Raw genomic sequence first — 25,496 nt, forward strand, 5'->3', positions numbered from 1 at the left:
ATTCTGTGTGTGAGATGGGGACTACTGAATGACACATGCTGGGAGTTGTAGTCCCTGTTATGTGTGTGTGTATGCCAGTGTTTCCCAACCAGGGAATGCTGGGAGTAGTAGTTTTGCAACATCTGGAGGCACCCTGGTTGGGAAACACTGGTGTATGAACTACAACTCCCAGGAGACTACAGAGATACAATAGAGGTGTTGGTGAACTACAACCCCCAGGAAACTACAGAGATACAATAGAGGTGTTGGTGAACTACAATTCCCAGGAGACTCCTGATACTATAGAGGTGTTGGTGAACTACAACACCCAGGAGACTACAGAGATACAATAGAGGTGTTGGTGAACTACAACCCCCAGGAAACTACAGAGATACAATAGAGGTGTTGGTGAACTACAACTCCCAGGAGTCTCCTGATACAGTAGAGGTGTTGGTGAACTACAACTCCCAGGAGTCTCCTGATACAGTAGAGGTGTTGGTGAACTACAACTCCCAGGAGTCTCCTGATACAGTAGAGGTGTTGGTGAACTACAACTCCCAGGAGTCTCCTGATACAGTAGAGGTGTTGGTGAACTACAACTCCTTTATACACTCAAACAGCAGAAAGCTGACACGGCATGCTGGGATGTGTAGTCTTACAACAGCTGGAGTCACCTCTGCAACTCCAAGCATGCACATACAGCAGAAAGCTGACAGGGCATGCTGGGATTTGTAGTTTTGCAATAGCTGGAGGCACCACTGGAATTCCCAGCATGCCCGAACAGCATATAAAATAACTGGGCATGCTTGGAGTTGTAGTTGTGAAAAAGATGGAGGGACCCCTATCAGGACAGTTTTATAGACAAACAATTATGTGTTTTTTTTTACCATTTTTCCTTTCACTCTCCACTCTCCAGTGTCCACACTACAGTGAGCACGGAGGCAGCTGCTTCATCACTGGACAGGAGCCAGCATGGGGAGGGGGAGATGAGCAGAAGGGGAGGGTGTATGCATAGGGAAGGGAGATGGGGGCGTTACAATATAATAATTTGCTCGGGGGGATAGAACAGGGGGAGGGCAGCAGCTTACAGGAAGTAAGCACAAGGCATGATGGGAGATGTAGTTTTATTTTCACTTCTCCTCCGTAATTCGTGTGCTGATAACGGGAGAAAGACTGGGCCAATTTTGATGGGGGAGACATCGTTGGAAAGGTCTTTCAAAGACCTATTAAATGAGGTAAAAAAAAGTTTTTTTGCCCAGCACTGCAGATGTCCTTTAATTCGCCCTAAAAAGGGCGTCCCCACACACTAACCTCTCCCTATTTCCACCTACAAACACTGCCATTTCCCAGGGTTTGTAGGTGGAAATAGGGAGAGGTTCCTGTGTGGGGCCGCCCTTTTTAGGGGAAGTTTTTACCCCCATCGGTTACAATGGACCATACGTTGTTCCCTTCCACCTTTTAGAGGTCTTTGCATCACATCAATACTTGGTGGTGTAGGTGACATACTCCTGCTCCTCCTCTCCTGTCAGATGACTAGAAAAAATGCCAATCTCGCGAAACCTAAACTGTGCTCCACTGTGCCCCTCCTCCTCCTCCAGTTCAGCCCCCACAGGGCTCATTTGGCTGTGAGATGTAGGTGCCATGTCTCCAGTGCCCTGACCAGCCATAATTTCCAACACGTTATCGAAGATGAAGCATTGGAATTATGTTGTTCATTCCGTAATCCTGGCAACTGACTAATAATGTGGCTTCCTCAAAGGGCCTGAGCAAATGGCAGGTGTCACGTATGAGCTGCCACTGGTTGACATTGAAGTTACACAGAGGAGTCCCCCTATCCGCTTGGATCATCAAGAAATCTGTGATGGCTTTTCGAGGATGTGCTTTGCGGTGTACGAGTGGCTGAAGTGCATGCAAAGTTTCCTTCCCATTGTTAGGATGTCTTGCAGATAGGGGGAACACTTCAGGAACCGCTTGACAACCTGATTGAACACATGTGCCATGTCTCAGACATCCTTGTCGCAGCGCAAACAAGATGTTCTTCCCGTTGTCGGTCACTATGGTTCCCAATTCCAGTTTTTGTGGAGTAAGTCATGATTCGATTTCACCAAAGCAAACCATGTGAACAACAGTGTGACACTGCCGTTCCCTGCACACATGGTATGCTGGAGGGGCACTGAGACTTGTCTGGGCAGTGGAGGCTGAAGACACGGTGGAGGATGAGGAGGCAAAGACGCACACTGTCAAAGCACCAATGGCCTGAGAGCGTGGATGCAGAAGCGGCGTGACCTGTCCAAGCTGCTGTTATGGCTGTGCAGGAACCACATTCACCCAGTTGGCTGTAAAGGACATGTAGTATCCCTGACCGTAGTTACAGCTCCACACGTCGGCGCTGCCGTGGACTTTGGTACACACCGACTGGCCCACCTTCTGTTCCACAAAATTGTGCAGGGCTGGTACTGCCTTCTTTGCAAAGAAATGACTGCTTGGGACTCTCCAACTCGGCCACCACTTGAAAAGGGAGGGACTGCAGCACCAGCAACTTGGACAGGAGCACATTTAGCTTCTACGCCATTGGATGAGTGGGCGCATACTGTTGTCTCTTGGACATGGATTCGCTGATGGATTGTTGGCAAAATGACTGACAAAAGGAGCAGGAGCATCTGGAGCGAAAGAAGATGGGTATGACACACAGCTCCCTTCGGCTGAGGTGGCGGAGCCTTGGCTGGCTGAAACAGGGAACGGCGTGCCACTGAGTCATGCAGCAGGCTGGACCACCACATTGGAGCCACGGTTCTCCCAGGCCACTTCATGGTGACGCTGCATATGTTGATGGAGGGCCGTGGTGCCAACATTGTGACCCTTGCCACGCTTCACCTTCTGCCGACACATCTTGCATGTGGCCATGTTAACCTCCTCCGGATGCTTGATGAAAAACTGCCACACCGCCGAGTAGCTGATATTCCCACCAACAGTCTGCACTGACTACTGCTGCCACCTGTTCCACTACCTTCCGGGAAGGTAGGCTGCCACGAAGAAGGTGGTCTACCTCAGGCATGTTTGGCTCAAGACTTTCCACTTCTGCCACCGTGCTGACTGCCAACCATGCTACCACCTTACTGGCTCAGCTGCTGCCTCATGGGCAACCTGCTTCTAATGATGATGATGAAGCCCCTTCTGCAGCCGGCTCCCTAATGTGATCGGCTTCATCATCAACGAGTTGTGTCTGCACGTCACTGATGTCCTCCTCAGGTTCCTCAACTGTGTCTGCTTCAGGAGCCTGAATGTTCGCAATACCACCTTCCACGCCAATCTCCTCATCATTACTTTCCCTCCTAGCGAAGGAAGCGACGGATGTCTCCTCCACTTCCTGGCTGGGCAATAGCTGCTGACTGTCCTCTATTAGATCATCCTCACTGAATAGTGGAGCTGAACCCACAGCATAAGATACTTCTGTGGGGGAGGGAACAGCATAGGACAAAGGCAATGGGAGAACAGGGACTGCTCCTGGGCCATGCCAACTGAAGGTTGTGTCGGAGGAACCCACCGACTGTTGACTGGGGGTGTCAGATGTCACTTGCGATGAAGTGGATGACCATGTTAACCAATCGATGATGGCAGATGGGTTGCTGGTCGAGACATGACCGATAGCTCATGCCTCGCGCTGCGACTCCTGCTGCCATTTGCCCCTAGTCTGCTGTGACCTCTGCCTGATGAATTTAGGCCTCTGCCACTCCTCTGTGCACGTCCTGGCACTTCTCTGCCTGACATACTTAGTGCGTATATGAGGGGAGTACAATACGCTCCACTATGCTTAAAACAGTATTTGTGTACAACACCAGGAGGTGAGTACTTTTGCCTGGCCTTTCATAGTATCTAGGCCCTTAAGACTTTAAAGGGGTACTACCATGCTGACAACTTAACCCCTATCTAAAGGATAGGGGATAAGTTGCCTGATCGTGCGGGGTCCAGCCGCTGGGGACCCCCGCGATCTCGCACGCAGCACCCCGCTCTCATCAGACCCCGGAGCGAACATCCGCTCTGGGCCTGATGACGGGGCCAGTGATCGTGACGTCACAGCTCCGCCCCCGTGTGACATCACGCTCCGCCCCCTCAATGCAAGTCTATGGCCAGGGCGAGACAGCCTGCCATAGACTTACATTGAGGGGGTGGAGCGTGACGTCACTATACTCCGGCCCCGTGATCGGCAGTCATCAGACCCGGAGCGATGTTCGCTCTGGGGCCTGATGAGAGCGGGGTGCTGCGTGCGAGATCACGGGGGTCACCAGCGGCGGGACCCCGCACGATCGGGCAACTTATAAGCACAGTAGTACCCCTTTAAACGGAACAAAATAGTACACCGCTTAGATGTACGTATGTGGTATACACTTATGAGGGGAGGACAATGTTCTCCAGTACGCTTAAAACAGCAGCACACACCAGTGCTGCAGCAGACAGTCGCTGTGTACTACACCCCAAATTAAACTTTTTCTCTCAATTTCACTCCCTTCCCTATCAGTGCTTCTAGGCTGGATATGGGCTTGAAGTGAATCACTGCTGTTCTGTGAAACACACTGTTCTCTGTCTCTCTCTGTAATAGAATACTGATGTGACTGGGAGGTGAATCGCTGCTGGAAAAATGCTCTTCTGTGCAACACACAGCGCGGTCTGTCTCTATCTATCTCTATGCAATAAAAGGCTGAAGCGACTGGCCGCAAGATGGCTGACGATTATATAGGGATGTGACATCACAGGGGTGACTGGCTGCAGATAGGCTGCATCTTGCATGTGATTCAGGGTCATCCCGCCTACCCTCGTTTCCACCTTCCCAGGATTCCTTGCCCAATGTTCTCACATGTGGATCCCCCATTTTAGATGTCCTGGAGCCTGGACCGCACTAAATGAAGCAATTTGCGCTATCGAATCGTGGTGATATTCACATTCGTTGCAAATCAAATTCTTCCTGAAATTCTGATTAGTCAGATTCCATTTGCTCATCCCTGATCTTCACCTAACACCTTCTATCTATAAAATGGCTACTAAAGCTTTGTGCATTAACTTTTATTGTGGCTCTGACATCACCCATATACTGCCTCCTGATTGGCTGTTTAAAAGGCATTATGGGATTTCCTGAGGTCATGTGATCCTTCCTCATTTCCCTTTCTGCCATGTTGCTGATGTAATTTTAGCCGAATCTACTGAATCACCCCAAGTTTGAGTTCTAGCTGAACTGAACTTTTAGCAAAGTTCTGACAGAACTCTTCTAAAGGGTTGGTTTGCCCATTTCTAATCCTGATTTTTTCCTGTATTATACTCCAGAGCTGCACTCACTATTCTGCTGGTGAGGTCACTGTGTACATTCATTATATTACTTATCCTGTACTGATCCTGAGTTATATCCTGTATTATACTCCAGTGCTGTACTCACTATTCTGCTGGTGGAGTCACTGTGTAAATACATTACATTACTTATCCTGTACTGATCCTGAGTTATATCCTGTATTATACTCCAGAGCTGCACTCACTATTCTGCTGGTAAGGTCACTGTATACATACATTACATTACTTATCCTGTACTGATCCTGAGTTATATCCTGTAAATCTTTTATTAGAAAAATATAAATCATAACAAAACATAAACCAGCACAACTTTGCCATAACGGAAAACAACAACATGAAATAACATAAACCCAAACTTTACATTTAAATAAAAGAACAAAAATCCTGCCTAACCGGCCAGCCCAGCTTTCCTACTAGAACTAGAAATATTACAACTAAACCTTGCATAGCCAAACAACACACTCATAAGAAACATAAAAATAGCACTATTTCGCTTTAACTCAAAACACCCAAACTCGGGAAAAATCATACATAGAAAACACAACAAGCACTCACACTGCACACCATTTTTTTTTTTTTTAAATAATAATATTAATAATAATAATAACACTATACCACACTCACACATGCACACATATATATCCATATATTAACTACATTTAACCAAGAAACCAAAAATAAATAAATAAATAAATAAATTAAATTCAACTCAAAATACCCAAACTCGGGAAAATATCTCAGAAAACACAATACACACATGCTTACACACATCTTTACTACATACTACATATATAAACCAAAGAAAATAAATCCACAACGGGATACTAAAGAAACATTACTACAAAAACAAAACTGGTTCGACTGCCATGTCTATCTCTACTATAAATACTATATACTTAAAAAAAAAAAATAAAAAAAAAATTATATAATAATATTACATACATTATACATACTATATACATAACTAACTATATACACTACTATGTACAATACTATACACAAACTATATACACCTATAAATAAATAGAAAACACACCTACAAATATAAAAGAACATTCTACACTAAACTGACCCTTCACCCACACCACCCGCCCTCCTGTACATGGGTCAGAGTTTTTTCCATACAGTTCATAGTCCTCAATGTCCAGTCCACAACTGACCCATGCCAGGTCCACCAAAAGAAAAGACCACCACCACCCACAAATATACCCTCCCAACCTAGAACTCCTCCCAACCAACTTAACCATAACCAGCTTTAACATACATAAGCAAACAATACAACCCACTTTAGGCCCAAGTTCGGTGCCTGTAAGCCCTTCATAACCATAGCATCTGAAAACAAAACAAAAAGCTAGGGTGCACATGCATTATCCCACCACCAGGAAGAAGGATGGCAATCCTGATACATACAAAAAGTATATTCTTTCCCTAACTGCACCCTACCTCTCACCCTACCATTATCCCTAAAGATAAACTGTCCCTACTATCACCCTAACCCTGTCCCTGCATCACTGTCCCTAACAAAAACAAGGGTACTCTACCCAAAAGGTCTAGTACCTAGGGCACATCAAAAGAAAACCCTCTCCATAGGAGAGAAGCCCTACTGGTACCAAGACTGCCATACTCCAAAGACCTGATCTTCCCGAGGTCACCGGTGATGTTCCTACAGACCTCCACCTCGGAGAGGACTTTACGCTGATTAGACACTAAACACCGTGCATTCCACGTGTAGTACCTAACCACTAAGCTGACTAAAAACAAAGTGCCCCGATCTCGGCCACCCAGGTTCCTGAATGCCCCATAAGCCCACTCTGGATAGGTAAGGCCGCCAAGTTGACTCCAGCCGATGGAAGCGCCCACCCGGTTGTAGACCCTTATATTAAAGGGACAATGAAGCAGGAAATGGTCCATGCTTTCCAGCATGTCCCCGCACTCTTCTCGGGGACATCCCCGGTCATCAGATCTCCTGCACTTCAAATTGTCCCTCACATATAGCTTCCCCTGAAAGCAGCGCCAGGCCAAGTCCCAAAACTTCTGGGGGATCCTTTTCATATTTAAGAGATACAACCCCACCCTCAGATCCCGACCTGGGCAGTCCCTGAGCGCCAGAGGCTTCTGGAAGTGGGTCAACAGAACCCGTTTGTCAAGGAACTGCCTTGACTGGGTCCTGATCTCCCACACTCCCAGACCCCACCGACGTATCGCCTTCAGAGTCGGGGTAGCGTAAGCCGGAAGATGCCCATGGGGCGTACGGAGGTCCTTCACTTGCCCTCCTGTCTCCCATTCCTGGAAGAAAGGCCGAAACCATTCCCTGCAGGAGAGTACCCACGGAGGAGCCCTCTCTGACCAGAGGTTTGCGATGTTGGCTTTCAAGAAGGTGTTTGTTAAGAACACCACAGGGTTTACCATAGATAAACCCCCTAGTCTCCTTGTGCGGTACGTAACCTCTCTCTTGACTAGGTTCATCCTGTTCCCCCATAACAGTTGGAAAAACAGGCTGTAGATCCTAGTGTAGTAAGCCTCTGGCAAGATACATACACTGCCCAGATAGATAAACAAGGGGAGCAGGTACGATTTGATCAGATGTACCCTTTCCCTGAGGGTCATAGACCAACCCTTCCACTGATCCACCCTATGAGTGGCATCCTGGAGCTTACCATCCCAGTTTTTGGTGGGATAATCATCCTGGCCAAATGTGATGCCCAGAATTTTTGCTGAGTCTTGGGGCCCTGGGAGGGTGTCCGGGAGATCAAAAGTGGGATCTCCCCCTCCCAGCCAGAGACTTTCACACTTATCCCGGTTGATCTTAGACCCGGATGCCTCCGAGTAGCGTTCCACCTCCGACATCACCACATCGACCTCCTCTCTCGAGGACACGAAAATGGTGACATCATCAGCGTACGCCACCACTCTCTGGGCGACATCCAGCTCCGCCAGACTCATCCCGACTCCCGCCAACGGCCCACAATCTACCCTCCGGACGAAGGGATCGATTGCGAACACGTATAAAAGCGGGCTCAAAGGACAACCCTGACGGACTCCAGACCCCACCTCAAAAGAGCGGCCAGACCAACCGTTCACCAGCGGGAAACTCTCTGCCCCTGCATATAAGGTCTTAAGCCAATTAATAAAAGCACACGGTAAGCCATATCTCAGGAGGACTGACCAGAGATACTCGTGGTTCACCCGATCAAATGCTTTGGCCTGATCCAGGGACAGCAAGTACCCCTTCCAGAGACCTGCACTACTCCGCTCCACTGCCTCCCGGACACCGAGAACAGCACTTAAGGTGCTTCGGCCTGGAACAGAGCAGTGCTGGGCCCCCGAAAGGAGCCGGGGTGCAAACTTCACCAGCCGATTAAACAGTATCTTGGCCAGAAGCTTCCTGTCCGTATTGAGAAGAGCTATGGGCCTCCAATTCGCAATACGGCTGGGATCTTTACCCTTTGAGAGAAGAATCAGGGCTGACCTCCTCATTGACTTTGGCAGAGTGCCCGAGGAGAGACACTTATTGAATACCTCAGTCAAGAGGGGAGCTAAAGACTCCTTAAAGGTCTTGTACCACTCGGATGTTAAGCCATCCGGACCTGGTGACTTCTTGGGGGCAAGCCCCTCAATCGCCAGTCTCACTTCCTCTTCCCTGATTTTTTCTGCCAAAACATCAAGAGAGGGGTCTACCCCTGGCTCAGGAATGGTTTCAGCCAGGAAAGCCGACATCCCGTCTCGATCTAGATCCTTCCTTCCCAAGAGGTGCGAGTAGAAGGATCTGACGACCTCCAAGATCCCTGATCTGGACCGATTCAGAGATCCCGTACTATCAATCAGTCCTGAAATGACTTTACTACTCACTGACATCTTACAGTTTCTGTAAGGGTCGGGCGAGCGGTACTTCCCGAAATCCCTCTCAAAAACCAAAGATGCGTGCCTATCGTACTGACACCTCATCAGCAAGGATTTCACTCTGGAGATATCCTCTCGGCTACCTCCAGTCGAGACGAGAAGCTCGAGTTTCCTCCTCAGTCCCTGATACAGGCGATACCTATTCAGGGACCTGAGGCTCGAGAGCCGGCGGAAGAACCCCGCAACCCGCTTCTTGAACATCTCCCACCACTCTGACTTACTACTACATAGGCCCAGTAAAGGTACCTGACTCTGAAGAAAATCCTCAAAGGACTGTCTTACCTCCGCTTCCTCCAGGAGGGCCGAATTCAGCTTCCAATAACCTTTACCCATCCGAGGGGTCTCTGAAACATTCAGGGAAAACAAAATCATACAGTGATCGGAGAACTCCACCTCAACCACGGACACTGCAGAAGAGACAGCTTCCTCCTTCAAATAAAACCTGTCTATTCTAGACCTGCAGCTACCTCGATGATAGGTGAAACCCGCGTGGCCTGAGGGGCTCCGGATGTGGGTGTCCTCTAGGCGAGCTTCCCTAACTATACTATTGAGAGCTATGCTATCATAAGCCAACCGATCATTGGAGCCTCTCCTATCTTGGGATCTCGTGACAGTATTGAAATCCCCTCCAAAGATCACCTGTCGGCTTGTAAAAAGAAAGGGCTTAATCCTCATAAAGAGATCTTTTCGTCCCCACTTGGTTTGTGGGGCGTAGATGTTAATGAGCCGGAGCTCTTGCCCCTTCATGAGGACATCTAAGATCAGGCACCTCCCCATTTCTAACTCAATAACCCGTCTGCATTCAACAGGAGCGGTAAAAAGGACCGCCACCCCACTATACGGCTCAGCCGCAAGAGACCAGTGGGAGGGGCCACGCCTCCACTCTCTCCTGGATTTTACCAGAGAGGCAAGATCTGACAACCTGGTCTCCTGCAGATACAAAATATCGGCTTCAACACGGCCGAGAAAATCAAAGGCTGCGAATCTAGCCGTATCAGACTTTATGCTGGCACAGTTAATAGATGCCAGCGTCAATGGGGTGAGTGCCGCCATCATGAGTGATTGAGTTAGATAGCCCTAACCCCCTCATTTCTGTTTTTTCTTTACCCCCTCATCCCCGGAAGAGGAGGCTTCTTTCTCTTTAAACCTTTTTTTGGACTCAGACTGGTCCATTTTTAAATCGCCATCTCCGCCTGGCTCTGGTTTGGCCCCATCCCCTGAGGAAATTGCCCCATGTGGACAGGGCCCAGTTCCCCCTGGAGGCTCCCCCACTTCAGGCACCCCATCCTTGACCCCCCCCTCCATGGAGGGGGAGGAGATGTCTTCAAGGACAGAGTACCGGTTAGACAGATCAATCAGAGGGGGGGCAGGTAAGCTTCCGCTTGGGACCTGGTCCGTAGCACGGGGACTAGAGGGCTCTGACCTCTTCTTTCTCCCTTTACTGCCCTTCTTTTTTGGCCTCTCTTCACCCTCCTCATCCACACTTTCACAGTGGGAGGAATCGGAAAGATCGGCCTTGCTGCCCTCTTCTTTACAGATTCTCCCCATTTCCTCATCCAGCACATTCTCCTCCAGGGCCTCAGCAGTTTCAGGACTAACCTCTGGAGCAGGGCCAGAAGCTACCCCTGCCACATGGGAACTCTCCAGTTCCCTGCTCCTTCTCCGATTAGCCTCCCGCCTCAGCTTGGCGGGACTTTTCCTCCTCATTGACCCTGTTGCACCTTCACCCGCACTCGTGCCCTCCCCAGCTGAAGCAACATTACTGCTGTCTCCAGCCAAGGTGACCGTCGCACGGGCAAAGGCGCTAGGACAACGGCTGAAAGGGTGTCCTAAGACACCACACAGATGACACCTGATCTGCCTACAGGATGCGGCAAGATGACCTACCCCACCACACAGAGCACAGACCTGCACAGTACAGGCTGCGCTAAAGTGAGTGGGGCTGCCGCACCTGTGACAGACCTTGGGCTGCCCCTGGTAGAAAATTTGGATTCTGTCTCTCCCAAGAAAAGCAGCTGATGGGATGTGGGCAACAGTGCTCCCTGAACGCTTCAGTTTGACGGAAAACGTCCAGGCCCCAGACCAGATCCCATGTTCGTCATAGTTCTTTTTTGGCATGTCCGTCACATCACCATATCGGCTGAGCCAGGTCATGATATCATAGCAAGATAGTGACTCGTTACGTGTCAAAACGGTCACTTTCTTGGTCAAATTCTGACGGGATATCGCCTTTACAGCAAAATCCCGCCAGCCGGGCTCGTTTTTCACCACCTCATAGTTCGACCAGAAGAGTTCAAGACCCTCCGGCCGAACAAAGCTGATGTCAAACTCAGAAGTAGCGTAGGGGTGGATCAGGGCAAAGATGTCACTTGCCCTGAATTCCATTTGGAGGAGGAGCTCAACCACCTTACCCCGTGGCGGACACACGTCTTCGCCCCTCCACACTAAACGGACCACATTCCTACGGCCACTTTCCTGCCCGGATGTGGGGAGGGACCAGACCACCTCCCCATTATGTTCTCGGAATGCGCCTAAGCCATGTCTTTCTATCCAAAAAGACAGGTCAACCTCACCCCTCCCCTCTACATGGATTGACCTGTCTCCCCTACGTAGAGCCTCCAGTAGGCGCTGTTGCAAGTGACCACCAGAGCCAGATGGAGATGGGGATCCCCCTGATCCCCCGGCAGTGACGCTGGCATAGCTTCTGGGAGAAGCAGCCACTACCGGGGGGGCAGTCGAACCAGAACCTGATCCAGACCCCAAACCAGCACCCTTATTCTTAACAGAGGTGTCTGCCACCAATCCTCTCTCTGGCATTCCACTACCACCCCTCTCTTGCGCTCCACTACCACCCCTTTCTTGCGTTCCACTACCACCCCTTTCTTGCGCTCCACTTGCACCCCTTTCTTGCGCTCCACTTGCACCCCTCTCTTGCGCTCCACTACCACCCCTCTCTTGCACTCCACTTGCACCCCTCTCTTGCACTCCACTTGCACCCTTCTCTTGCACCCCACAAGTTCCCCTCTCATCCACACTGCTACCACAACTCCTCCCATGCACACTATAACTCACATTCTGCACATTACCATTTTTAGTCACATTTTTTCCCTCACTTTCACTCTTGCCTACACTGTCCCTTGATGTATAAGAGGCCGGGCTGGCTTGGTCTATAGCTCCGTGTACAAGGGTTGCTGGCTTAAGGATCAGCGCTGCACAGCTCCTCCGTTCAGTCTTCTGGGGCACGGACACAGGCTCCGCCCCCTCGCACAGCGCCATAGATTTTGGCGGGAGCTGTCCCACCGGATGCACTCCCGCCCCGCTTACTGCAGCTGACGGGCGCAGAACCTCCCCGTTCACAGGGGAGAGTCCCGACGCGCCAGAACTGGTACCAACTGTGTAACCTAGGGGACCGCCCCCTGAACCAACAAGGTCCGGCACCCGGACACTCCCCCCCCTCACAGGGGAGTGCCCCGCAGTGCCAGGACCTATACTGCCAGCTTCAATCGGGGGACCGCCCCCCAAATTGGTAAATCTGCCGCTATTTTCTGGTGCCTGGACACCCTCCCCCCTCACAGGAGGGTGCCCTTTTTTTTCTATAGCACCCGCGGCCATTTTGGGTGCACTACTGTATCCCCCATGCTGGCCCCGCTCCACTACAGAAACGGGGTCTGGCAGATTGGGGGACCCAGCACCCTGAACCGACTTTTCAGCCGACCCAGGCTGCTGGAAGGGAGCAAAGACAAACTTCACCGTCTGTGTCTTCTTCCTCTTCTTGCCCTTCGCTTTTTTCTTCTCCTCTGGGCCCAAGTCATCCCCGAAAGAAAAATTTTCTAGACGAGTGGGGGACTCCTGCATAACAATTGCCCGCAGGAGACCCCCATCTGCCAAGCCGCTGCAATCACTACAGTCACTGCCATCCTCATCGTCCTCACTGGAGGGAGGTAAGGCCACCTGAGCTGGATTTATATAGTCCGCACTCAGGGTAAGTGGGGGGTCTGGGGTAACAGTGGTGGTGGTACAAACAGAACCCGTGTCCATATCCCCCTCACTCACATCCCCCTCCTCACCTTCCTCCATCTCCTCCTCCTCCTCACTCTCATCTTGGTGACTTTCTTTTTCTGAACCTCTGGAGACCCCCTTTTTGGGGAACCTCTCTTCATTTAGAATCTTCTCACTGAAGAAGCCGGCTCCAGCCACAATGTCCGCTCTCAGCTGCACAATCTCCTCCACCTCTTTCTTTAGTGCTCTCACCTTTGCAGTGAACGCTGCTCTCTTGCCCTTGGCTGCTGTATCCGCCTGGTAAGTTGCAAACTTTATGTCTTCTCTAAGACCACGAAGCTGTTTCCCAAGTTGCTCATATTGGGCCATCTTTGCCTGGATTCTTGAACCAAAAGTCTCCAGGGATTCCCTTGGCCCCTTGACCCCCCATTGCTGGGGTTCTGAGGAGCTCGAGGTAGAAGCCTTCACTCCACTCCTCTGCCTGGATGAGCTTCTTTTCCCAGAGGAACTTTTGCTGGAAGCCTTGCAGCTCCCAGCTGGGGATGGGGGAGGGGGCCCCACATGGCGATGGGCCCTGGTGGATCGTCTCACCCCATCCTGGCTGCTGGCCGTCACATTTTCCTTTGCACCCCCCGCCGGCCGGGTACGGGGAGTGCAAGATGAAGCCTCCTGGGGCTCCATAGCAGGAAAACCCTCTACCCAGGTATCTGCCACACACCTGGGGAGGGGCGGATGGAAATCACTGCTTCACTGGAAGAGTCTGGAAGTAACAGGAGCTCAGACACACCCAACCTCTCTCCAGAGCTGTACTCACTATTCTGCTGGGGAGGTCACTGTGTACATACATTACATTACTTATCCTGTACTGATCCTGAGTTATATCCCGTATTATACTCCAGAGCTGTACTCACTATTCTGCTGGTGGAGTCACTGTGTACATACATTACATTACTTATCCTGTACTGATCCTGAGTTATATCCTGTATTATACTCCAGAGCAGCACTCACGATTCTGCTGGTAAGGTCACTATGTACATACATTATATTACTTATCCTGTACTGATCCTGAGTTATATCCTGTATTATACTCCAGAGCTGCACTCACGATTCTGCTGGTAAGGTCACTATGTACATACATTATATTACTTATCCTGTACTGATCCTGAGTTATATCATGTATTATACTCCAGAGCTGTACTCACTATTCTGCTGTGGGGTCACTGTGTACATACATTACATCACTTATCCTGTACTGATCCTGAGTTATATCCTGTATTATACTCCAGAGCTGTACTCACTATTCTGCTGGTGAGGTCACTGTGTATATACATTACATTACTTATCCTGTACTGTTCCTGAGTTATATCATGTATTATACTCCAGAGCTGTACTCACTATTCTGCTGGTGGAGTCACTGTGTACATACATTACATTACTTATCCTGTACTGTTCCTGAGTTATATCATGTATTATACCCCAGAGCTGTACTCACTATTCTGCTGGTGGAGTCACTGTGTACATACATTACATTACTTATCCTGCATTATGCTCCAGAACTGCACTCGCTCTTCTGCAGGTGAAATCACAATAAATTACCGATCCTGAGTGACATCCTGCAGCTCTTCTATGTTGTGGCTTATAGGTGATACGCCTATCCTAATAGGCACATCAAATAGTTTTTTTAAGCCAGTCAGACTCTTTGCAGGATGCGTCCTGACCAATGTTTTTTATTGTGGCAATGCGTCATACACTGTGAGAGAGAAGCCTATGTAGCAGTATATTATATAAAGAGGTCACATACTGCAGATTTTGTTTTCTTTCAGTATATAGTTAACATTTTATTCGATGTTGTGTGGTTGTCCCGGGGGTAACAGACCTACTCTAATAACCAGGTGTGAAGAACATTGAACCTTTTATCCTCCATCGTGCGGTCTACTACCTGGCAGACAGTGTACAATTTGCAAAATCAATGCTGACCAGAAAGATCCCTTGGTGCCGCGTCTTAGTGGTACAATGCATTCTGGGTATGTAGACGCAGGAAGAGATTAAATGCCACACATCTATAGCTCATCTGACTGGTTTTATTGGATTGAGATGTTTCGTAACATGCCGTAGCCTCCTGACAGACAAGGCTCCTTGCTCCAAAATTTAATTTCTTCTGAGTGAAGATTTTCAAGACTGGAAAGGATTTTTGTAAATGATCTGGAATCGTGCCTCAAACTCGTCTTATCTCCGTATAATCACAATGCTAATCCCCCTAGATCAGAGGAACGGCAGAAGATATTAACCTCCAGGGGAAACGCAAGAAAAAAACTGCTGCGGACTGTAGGTCGCCTCTATCTATGTTACAGGCAGATCCTTTAACAGTAGCAGAAATGAGGTATGAGGCACAATGTGCCCCTTTGTTTCACTGAACAATGGGCACACAGAACATTGCCCAATGCAAAAATCTTACTTAAAGGGGTACTCCGCCCCTAGACATCTTATCTCCTATCAAAAGGATAGGGGATAAGATGTCTGATCATGGGGGTCCTGCTCGGTGTCGGATGAGTGACGATGCGGGGTGGAGGCTCATGAAGTCACCGCCATGCCCCCTGAATGCAAGTCTATGGGAGGGGGCGTGACGGACGTCACGCCCCCTCCCATAGACTTGCATTCAGGGGGCGTGGCCGTGATGTCACGAGCCTCCGACGCTCTAAACGAACACTGGGTGTAGCAGGGAGATAACGGGGGTCCCGCCGCTGGATAGGGGAATAGATGTCTAGGGGCGGGGTACCCCTTTAACAGCTAGATTATGACAAAATGTCTGACAGATGCAGTTCACACCTTTAGGATCTGCACCCTTGTTAAAGGGGTAGTCCATTGGGGAAAAACGTATCCCCTATCCTAAGGATAGGGGATGAGTTTCAGATCGCGGGGGTCCGACCGCTGGTGCCCTCACGATCTCTCTGTACGGGGCCCTGGCTTTCTGGCCAGAAAGCGTGTGTTGATCACCGCACGAAGCAGCGGCCGACACGCCCCCTCAATACAACTCTATGGCAGAGCCGGAGAAGGCTGCGCTCCGGCTCTGCCATAGAGTTGCATTGAGGGGGCGTGTCAGCCGCCGCTTCGTGCGGTGGTCAACGCGCCCCCTTCCCACGGGCTGTCGGGGCCCCGTACAGGAGATCGCGGGGGGCCCCAGCGGTCAGACCCCCCGCGATCGGAAACTTATCCCCTATCCTTAGGATAGGGGATAAGTTTTTCACCACTGGATATCTCCTTTAAGAATGAGGGTTTCTTCATCTGTTTGGTAAAGTAGCCGCCAGCAGGTCAGGAGACCCTTCCTTGTCCTCCACATAGGATCAGGTTTTAGAAGAAGTAGGATCCAAATCTATCAGATGCATGTTGAGAACAAAGATGCCCAAACCTGCTGGGGGAGGTTTCCACCAGAACGTTTGCAGAACCCTGTTCTCTGTATAGGAGCAGGTCCTAGAGATGGGATCCTCATCTATCCAACATATGTTGAGAACAAGGGTTCCCAAACCGGCTCGGTGAGGTGGTCACCAGAAGGTCAGGAGACCCGTTTCCCACATAGGAACAGGTGCTAGAGGTAGGATCCACATCTATTAGACCTAAGTTGAGAACAAGGGTCCCCAAACCCACTGGGTGATGTGGCCACCAGAAAGCTGGGAGTCTTCTGTTCCCTATATAGGAGCAGGTCCTAGAAGTAGGGACAAAGGTCCCCAAACCCACTGGGGGAGGTTGTCACTATAAGGTTAGGATTCTGCCAGGACACTGCTTAAAAGGGCACTCTGTCCCTAGACATCTTATCCCCTAAGCAAAGGAGGCTCATGACGTCACGGCCATGCCCCCTCAATGCAAGTTTATGGAAGGGGGCATGACGCCCGTCACACCACCTCCCAAAGACTTGCATTGAGGGGGGGCCGTGATGTCACAAACCTCCAGCGCTCTAAATCAATGCCGGATGCAGCAGGGAGATCGCGGGGGTCCCCAGAGGCGGGATCCCCGTGACCAGACATCTTATTCCCCATCCTTTAGATAGGGGATAAGATGTCTAGGGGCGGAGTACCCCTTTAAAGTGTTCTGGGGTCTCCACTGACAATGCACATGCCCTACATATCTGGTGCCAAAAATGACAGACATATTTTCTTTTACAGCCTGTACTAAAGTTCTCATACAACTACTTCAGTATGGAATAACAATATAACTTAAAGATTGGATTGCCTATTAATAGTCTTCAGTCTCATGGAATGGAGAGAGACCTTCTTTGGGCAATGCTATACCTAAGTTCATGCCCATAATTCCACTTTACTTTACTCAATGCAAAATTAAGCCAAAACATAAGCCACAAACGTTGAACATATATGAACCTTAAGAAAAGAAAATTTAAGACAATTTTCAGAATTGATGGCAATACCAACTCTTGGTCATTCATTTTATTAGAATTTGATCCTTTAATAATAATTCCTCATTTATGATTAAAACTTTTTACATTAAAACTCTTTTTTGCGGGGGAGGGGGAAATTTTCTCAAATGATTAGAACCCTCCTTTTTAGGAGAACATAATGGAGTGACTGGATCACGAAATGGATGAACAGTTTGTTGCGTCTTGTGAACTGGGACCTTCTAGTTTTGTTGCTTTTGACTTCATCTACAGATCATGTTCTCTGGTACTTGCATTGGAAGAGCAAAGTGCATCGTGCTACATGTCTCCTGACATGTCAATCCATGAAGGTTTAAATTTTGGGATGTGGACATCTCTAGACCCTTTGTGAAGACCAATTTACTTTGAATGTCCATAGAGTAAAGATACCTATTTCTCATTACCTTGTGCCCTTTCTGAAAATGTTCTTCTCGATAGACTTCATCCCATGGTTTTCACCGGATACCCTAATCCCAATGAAAGTCCTGCCCAACAGTTTCGTAGAACTTAATGTTATGCGGTCTATAGAATTCTCGTAACTGTTCTATATCCTCGGTGTTGATCTGTACATGAGCCCGACCCTTAGATTTGCCCAAACAACGTGGTGCTCCTCCACCACCAGGCTTTTTGAGACAAGGAAATCCTTTAGTCTTGTTAAAATAGAAATGTTTCTCTGTAACTAGACGTTTGAGGCCAAGGAAGTCCTGTACTCTTGCCATCTCCCCGGCTGGATCTGTGATCAGCCGTTCACCACTTACAAAATGCATTTGGGATATTGGGAAATGACTAAGCCAAGGTTGCAGATGTAATGCATACAGCCCAATCCGAATGGCATTCCAGGAAGTGTCCACCTCCCCACTCGTCCTATTCAGGAAGGCGAGTTCACTGAAGCTGGGGATGTCCGGTTTCTTAGAAAGAGTCTGAGTATAATCCGAGATTGCCCGGGTAACAGGGTTACGGACTACCACAATCAGTTTGACTCTAGGTGACATGTGTGAGATCCGACGAGGGGCTTCTCGTGTCACAAAGTAGCTGGGGGTCTTCTCCACTGTAATCTGGCGATCCAGGGATCGAGGCATCAAGTTTCTATATTTAAAGAGAGGAAATTTAAAATATTAAAAACCTTGTGGCAATTCAAAAATATCAATGTCCCTTTAGAATTACAATTTTATCATTAACCCTTGATTATTTGAACTTAATTGATTGAATATTTATTGATGTCCCATCACCTAGTGATTCCTGAACTTAAAATGGCCACAACATTCAATAGTTTCAACGTACAATTTTCTTTTCTGGACCATTGTAACTTGAAACCAGACTCAACATACAATACTACGGACAGTTCAGATCTGTGATATGTGTCAATGGCTGAAAGAACCGACCAATTAGATGGACGTTCACTGATAAAACCCCTGTATTACTGAAGTGCATGCACTGAATTCCTGTCCGGTAGTGCCCCCTACAGTACAGGGAGGTATTACGTGTTCTGTACTCTTTACCTGTACCAGGGTTATCTGCTCCTTTGGACACCAGGTGAGGGCAACTCAAATTTACTTTTTTAGGACATTGCGTGTACTGTACAGGACCCTGAAGAAGCTCCTGCCCTCTACATAGACAGTGATTACAGCTCCCAGCAGATCTTTATTACTTTTATATGTAAGGATTTGCTTTATCTATATTAGTTATCTACTTATTTTCTTTAATCCTCACTTTTTACTATTTTTGGATGACATCTTGGTGGCTTCAGAACCAATTACCAGGTTTCCATAAAGTTATGGTCTCAGGATACAATGGTTTCATCATACAATGGTCCCAACATACAATGGTTTCATTATATAATGGTCCCAACATACAATGAAACCAATTAATATTGTAAGTTGAGCGGCCACTGTAGTAGTATGATCTTGGGTCTTACAGTGCCCCTATATGTATACTATACAAAGTCCTTACATTTATTTTTTGGGGGGGATATCTTCCTCTTCTGGTTAGTAACAATAGTACAAGATAATGATGGCACTTAAACAGTGTCCTTTGCTGGCGAGAGATCAGAGGCTGACTCTCTGAAGGACACCAGATCACCAGATAACCATTGATTTTCCTTAGGTAATAGGACTTTTTCAAATAAAGTGTTAGTAATAACAATTTAATAGCACATCTTTCATTAATTTTGGGAGTCGTACCTACCAAAATATTATCCCCTAGAAGCAATAGTTGGTTAGGCTTATGGGTCTCCTAAGGTATCCTACACATAGCAGAATCTGCATGGTGATGCATGGAGACTATATAACATATGTATACATAGAATCTGACAGAAAAACCTGTTTCTCCATAGAAGCATATTTGGAGAGAATATCAGCTTCAAAGACTAGGGGTACATGGCAACTTTGGACGTACAACATGTATCCCAACCTAGGATCAATGTGTCGCACTGCTACATCACAGCAAATGAAAGAGACCTCAACATGTGCTCATGTTGTGATCTTAAAGTAGACATGACAAAAATTAAGATCTGTCGAAAGCAGCAGCGCACTTGCCTCAATGCAGGACATGGGCTTTGTAGAATATAATGGAGTCTGTAATCTGCTGTAAAGTGCAACTATTTGAGGGGGAGGGGGGTTGGGTCTCAGAAGTGAGACCCTGACCGATCTTAACTCAATGGGACATGTCAAAAGTTAATTACAATGACAATAATTGCATCATGATGTCATGACACAGCAATCTTTGGCCAAGGCACATGTTCTCTGGCCAAATATGTTGTGTAGTCTTAGCTTAAACCTCTTTAGAAGCCCAATTACAGCACAATACAAAATGAAGCCATCAAATACATTTGTGGGTTTTTAGAGTCAGAATCAGAACCAAGTTATGTCAGGCAGCTTGGTCACAGGTTTGGATTTCACATCTCACAACCTGTCCTCCTCACTGCGTCTACTGTAGACCACAGAATCCATTGTACCCAACCGGGGTTGCAAGAGCTCAACATGTATGCAGTAAGTTCTATGGTCTGCAACAGGTTAACAAGAACCATGTCAGGCAGCTTGGTCATAGGTTTGGATTTACGGTCTCATAATCTGTTCTTCTCAATGCTTCTACTGTAGACCACAGAATCTATTGAACCAAACTTGGGTTGCAAGATCTCAACATCTATGCAGTAAGTTCTCTGGTGTTCAACCGGTTAACAAGAACCATGTCAACAAGCTTGGGTATAGTTTTGGATTTCTGATCTCATAACCTATCCTCCTCACAGCTTCTACTGTAGACCACAAAATCCATTGAACCAAACTGGGGTCTCAACCAACATCTATGCAGTTAGTCCTACAGTCCCCAACAGGTTAATAGTTTTGGATTTCAGATCTTATAACCTGCCCTTCTCACATCCTTTACTATAGACCACAGAATCCATTCTACTCAACTAGGGTTGCAAGATCTCAACAGGTATGAATTAAAGGGGTACTCTGCCCCTAGAGATCTTATCCCATATCCAAAGGATAAAGGATAAGATGTCTGATCTCTCTTCTGCACCTGGCATTCCTTTAGACCGTCAAGTGCAGTGCCGGAGGCTTGTGACATCACGGCCTCGCCCCCTCAATGCAAGTCAATGGGAAGGGGCGTGACAGGCATGATGTCACGAACGAGGCGTGGCCTTGACGTCTCGAGCCTCCGGCTCACATCGCCAGTCATCCGGCACAGAATGAAGTTCGCTCTGTGCACCGGATGTCTGGGGTGCCGCAGCCAAGATTGTGGGGGTCCCCAGCAGCGGGACCCCTGCGATCAGACATCTTATCCCCTATCCTTTGGATAAGATGTCTAGGGGCGGAGTACCCCTTTAAGTTCTATAGCCCTCAACAGGTTAACAGGAAACATCTCTGAAGAAGATGTTAAAAGGTCCAGATCCATGTGCTCCTCAGACACAACACAGGACTGGCTGACACTGTTTTCCCGTCAGTGACAGCTGCTCGCACCCGTGACTTAGGCGAGTCCTAATTAATCAAAACACTGCCAGTCTGCCACCCGAGAAGGAGAATTTCAATACATAAAGCCCTCTTAGCACTCGGTGGAGCTGGAAATCATTAAAACAGAGAATCCACTATAGATGTGCGTGTGCGCTGCCGTATACTCGCCCAGTCTCTGCCTTACGTAGACAGGCATTTATGTGCAGTTAATTTGTCTCAAAGTAATTAATCTGAGGTGAAATTCCAACCCAGATAAAGCAGCTACATTCATTAAAACTCCTCATAATAAGCTACAGCTGCTGCAATTATTTCCTAATCAAAAGCTTGTCGGGATGAAGATTTATCCGTGTACTGCGCATCCGCACTGTGCGAGAAACATTCTGGAAATTACCGCAGCCGCTCATGTGAAGCCATCAGTTAGGACCATGTTTGCTTTCTCTGCATGAGTGCCACTGAAAACAGGGTTATGGCTGATCCTTCTTCAGAACTGAGGAGGGGAATGACATGAGCCGGTTAGCCCCTTATTCCTTCCCTGAGGACCACCCTACACCTCAAATGTATTAACTGTACCGCATCTGCCATGTTGAATATCCAGACCTGCAGGCATTGAGTTATTGATCAGGAGGAGCTGAGCACATTCATATATATAGTTTTCTGAAGAAGAAAAAAAAAAATCCAGGATAACTTGTCATTTACACATGTAATTCTCTCTTTATTCTGGGCTAAGTAGTCAAGTGGGTGGACCTAATTAGTAATTGACAGCTATCTGAGTGCACATCTGTCAAGCAATAAGTAGTGGTCCTATTCATTGACTGACAGCTTTCTCTATGTTCATTCAGATAGCTGTCAATTACTAATTAGGACCACACACATGACTACTTACCCCAGGATGAGTAGAGACTTACATGACCAAATGATAGGTCAACCTAGAACTTCTTGCTCTATAACATGGTACCTACAGATGGGACTACATTCTCAAGTCATGGTCCAGCAAAATGGGTTTCTCATGAAAACAAAATTATGCTCTCAAGAGACAATGTCTCTAAAGGTCTCTAGAGGTGATAAGCCTTCTTCAGCATAAGAACTGTCTTATGGAACAGTCTACCTCAGGAACTGCCCACAGCAAAAAAAAACTGTTGTGTTCTTCTAAGATACATTCTTAGAACGAAATAAAATGTATGCGTATGTAGGAATATAGAATCACATCACATCAGTTATATGTTACTCAGTACCTAATCCTGATCAAGTACATGTCTCTAGGACCTATATATCCCTAACAAATAGCATTTATATGCTGCTCACTTGCTTTGTCTTCTTGCCTTATGAAGAGGGCGTGTCCGTCTCTCCCTCACTGTCATGACTCATCTGCTCTAAGTCTGGGAGCAGCCTGGCAGCCTGCAAATCACTGCACTGTAGTTTTTATGTATACATTTTTTATCTGTTCCTTGTAAAGCTGGATGCTAATCAACACAGCTATCACTGTGTGTGTCATTCGCAGACTCCTGAATGTCAGATCAGCTTTTTTATCATTCAGGAGTCAGAGAAAGCTTTGGCTGTTCAAGCATGCTGGGAGTTGTAGTTTTGCTTTAGCTGCTGCAATACTACAACTCCCAGCATGCCCACACATCCTTTGTCTGTAGTTTTGCAAGAGCTGGAGATACACAGCTCTAACACAGGGTTTTACAAAGATTGTACCCTTAGCTGTTGCAAAACTACAACTCCCATCATGGGAGTTGTAGTTTAGGTACAGCTGAAGGCTGTAGTGGTGATCTCCTATACTGGATACCCACACACTTTACTGCCGGTATTCAGTATGCTGCAAAATACAGAGTAGTCTGTCTGCATAAAGATAGATGACCCCTAGTGGGCACTATCTTAATTTTTTTTATCCTTTTAGTAAAATGTAATTTTTTAAAAAATATATGTACTAGAGATGAGAAAACTTTTGAAAAATTCGATTTGGCCGAGTCGCCGAATTTTCCGAAAAAATTTGTATCGGGTCAGGTTTATTTGTGGCGAATCTATATTAAAAACTGCTATTTCTGGCCTACAGAGAGCCTCAATAGGGGTATAGAACACTTTGCTTTGTTCTTACACGCATATGGAGTGTGCTGGGGTTGTGAAATAATACTGTTATTTAGTATGACCTGCAGATTACAGGCATCGCTATTATTTGAGTAAAACACCAGCAGGTGATTACTTTTGTCTGTCCCTTCACAGTATGTAGGCCCTTGACAAATTAAAAGGGTACATAATAGTACACCACTTATGCGGGAAGAAAAATGTGCTACAGTACGCTAAAAAAAATTAAATGAAATTTACCCACAACACCAGCAGTACACAACAATGCTGCAGCTCACAGTCACTGTGTACTAAACCCAAAATTGCAAAAAGACTCTCTATTAGGAATGGACTGCTGGGTATGGATTATACCGTCTACAGACTAGTAAAACCAGCAGACCAGTTGTTGTGGAACAAAGACACAGATTTGCCCTAAAAAATAATTTCACGCTCCTCTGAAAACCTTCTGCAGCTGAGGCAACACACAGCTCTCTGCCCCTCTCTGTAATACAATGCTGAAGAAAGTGACTGGGAGGTTAATGGCTGCCGTAAAAATCCTTTTCAGTGAAAAAAAACACTGCTCTCTGTCCACCATAACAATGATGTGACTAGGAGGTGAAACACTGCTGGATTGAGCTTTTCTGTGTAACACACACACACACACAGGCTGTCCGTCCTATCTCTGTGCAGTGTAATGAATGAAATGACGAGCCGCAAAATGGCTGCCAAATATATAGGGCTGTGATATCACAGGGGTGACTGGCTGCTGATAGGCTGCATCCTGCATGTGATTCAGGGCCTACTTCCCTTCCCGCCTTCCCAGGATTTCTTGTCCCATGTAATGACATGCTGATCCGCCATTTTAGATGCCCTGGAGCCTGGACCGCAGTAAATGGAGTTTAATGAAGCGACTCGCGCAATAGAATCGGGCCGATAATTTTTCATGAAATTCGTGACGAATTTGGGTTCGTCAGCTTCAATTCACTCATCTCTAATATGTACATTTAAAAAAGTCATCTTATTAGTAGTACTACAAAATATAAAAAGGTTTTTATAATGACAGTGCCTCTTTAAAACCTATTATCATTTCTAAATTACAGGAAAGCTAACTCCAATAGATGGCTCTAGAGAGCCATGCTTCTTCCTCCTGGGGGATAGATAATTTGCATACTTTGATTCCCAGGATGCATTGACTGGATTCTAAAACTCCCTACTCCAGATGATACTCTCCTTAAAGGGGATTTATTTATTTTTATTTTTTGTATCAACTGGTGCAAGAAAGGTAAACAGATTTGCAAATTACTTCTATTAAAATAGCTTAATCGCTTCTCGGCCTTTTGGCTAAGATCAAGTGTAGTACCTTTCCTGTTAGTTGCCGGTGTGGAAGACCATCAAGGCAGGATGGGGAACCACACAGTAGGACGGGGGGTACCAGGGATTGCTGTATGGGAAGCAGTCATCTTCTGATGAGCCCTGCTCCCTGCTGGATCTGGCCATAGGGTCCGGGTAGAGTGAAGGCCGAGGTGCACAAGTTCCCTGAGAGTGGTGACCCCAGGGTGCCGGAATTCACTTGGGATTGGCAACCCCACTTGAATGAAAGCACATAGCACACACTTTTTCTCTCACTCTTCTGGGCACTCACCCTTAGTATCCCGGCCTTTTCGGCTAGGATCAGGGAATTTTTATAGATCCGGTCGGATGTCCGGGCAGTATTACACTGTGCACAGTGTCACTGTGTCCATTTTTTGTGTTCGTTTTGTCCACTAGGATTTGGTAGGGTGCGGTAGCCCTTCTGGGTGTCCCTCCTGCCGGTCTAGGGGAGGTGTGAGTGGCCATTAGGTTCCTCA

At 47.4% G+C, this 25,496-nt stretch overlaps 1 protein-coding gene across 1 annotated transcript in view; it reads right to left on the bottom strand.

Annotated features, from left to right (window-relative positions):
• Positions 1 to 17,636: 17,636 nt before the first annotated feature.
• LOC130284834 (heparan sulfate glucosamine 3-O-sulfotransferase 2-like) overlaps positions 17,637 to 25,496 on the bottom strand; it is a 50,595-nt gene continuing 42,735 nt past the window's right edge. Inside the window, exon 2 of the mRNA XM_056535672.1 lies at positions 17,637 to 18,724. Coding sequence (XP_056391647.1) covers positions 18,106 to 18,724 — 619 coding nt within the window. The 3' untranslated portion in view covers positions 17,637 to 18,105. The remainder of the gene's footprint in view (positions 18,725 to 25,496) is intronic.

This window comes from Hyla sarda, chromosome 8 (genome assembly GCF_029499605.1).
Source record: "Hyla sarda isolate aHylSar1 chromosome 8, aHylSar1.hap1, whole genome shotgun sequence".
NCBI lineage: Eukaryota > Metazoa > Chordata > Amphibia > Anura > Hylidae > Hyla > Hyla sarda.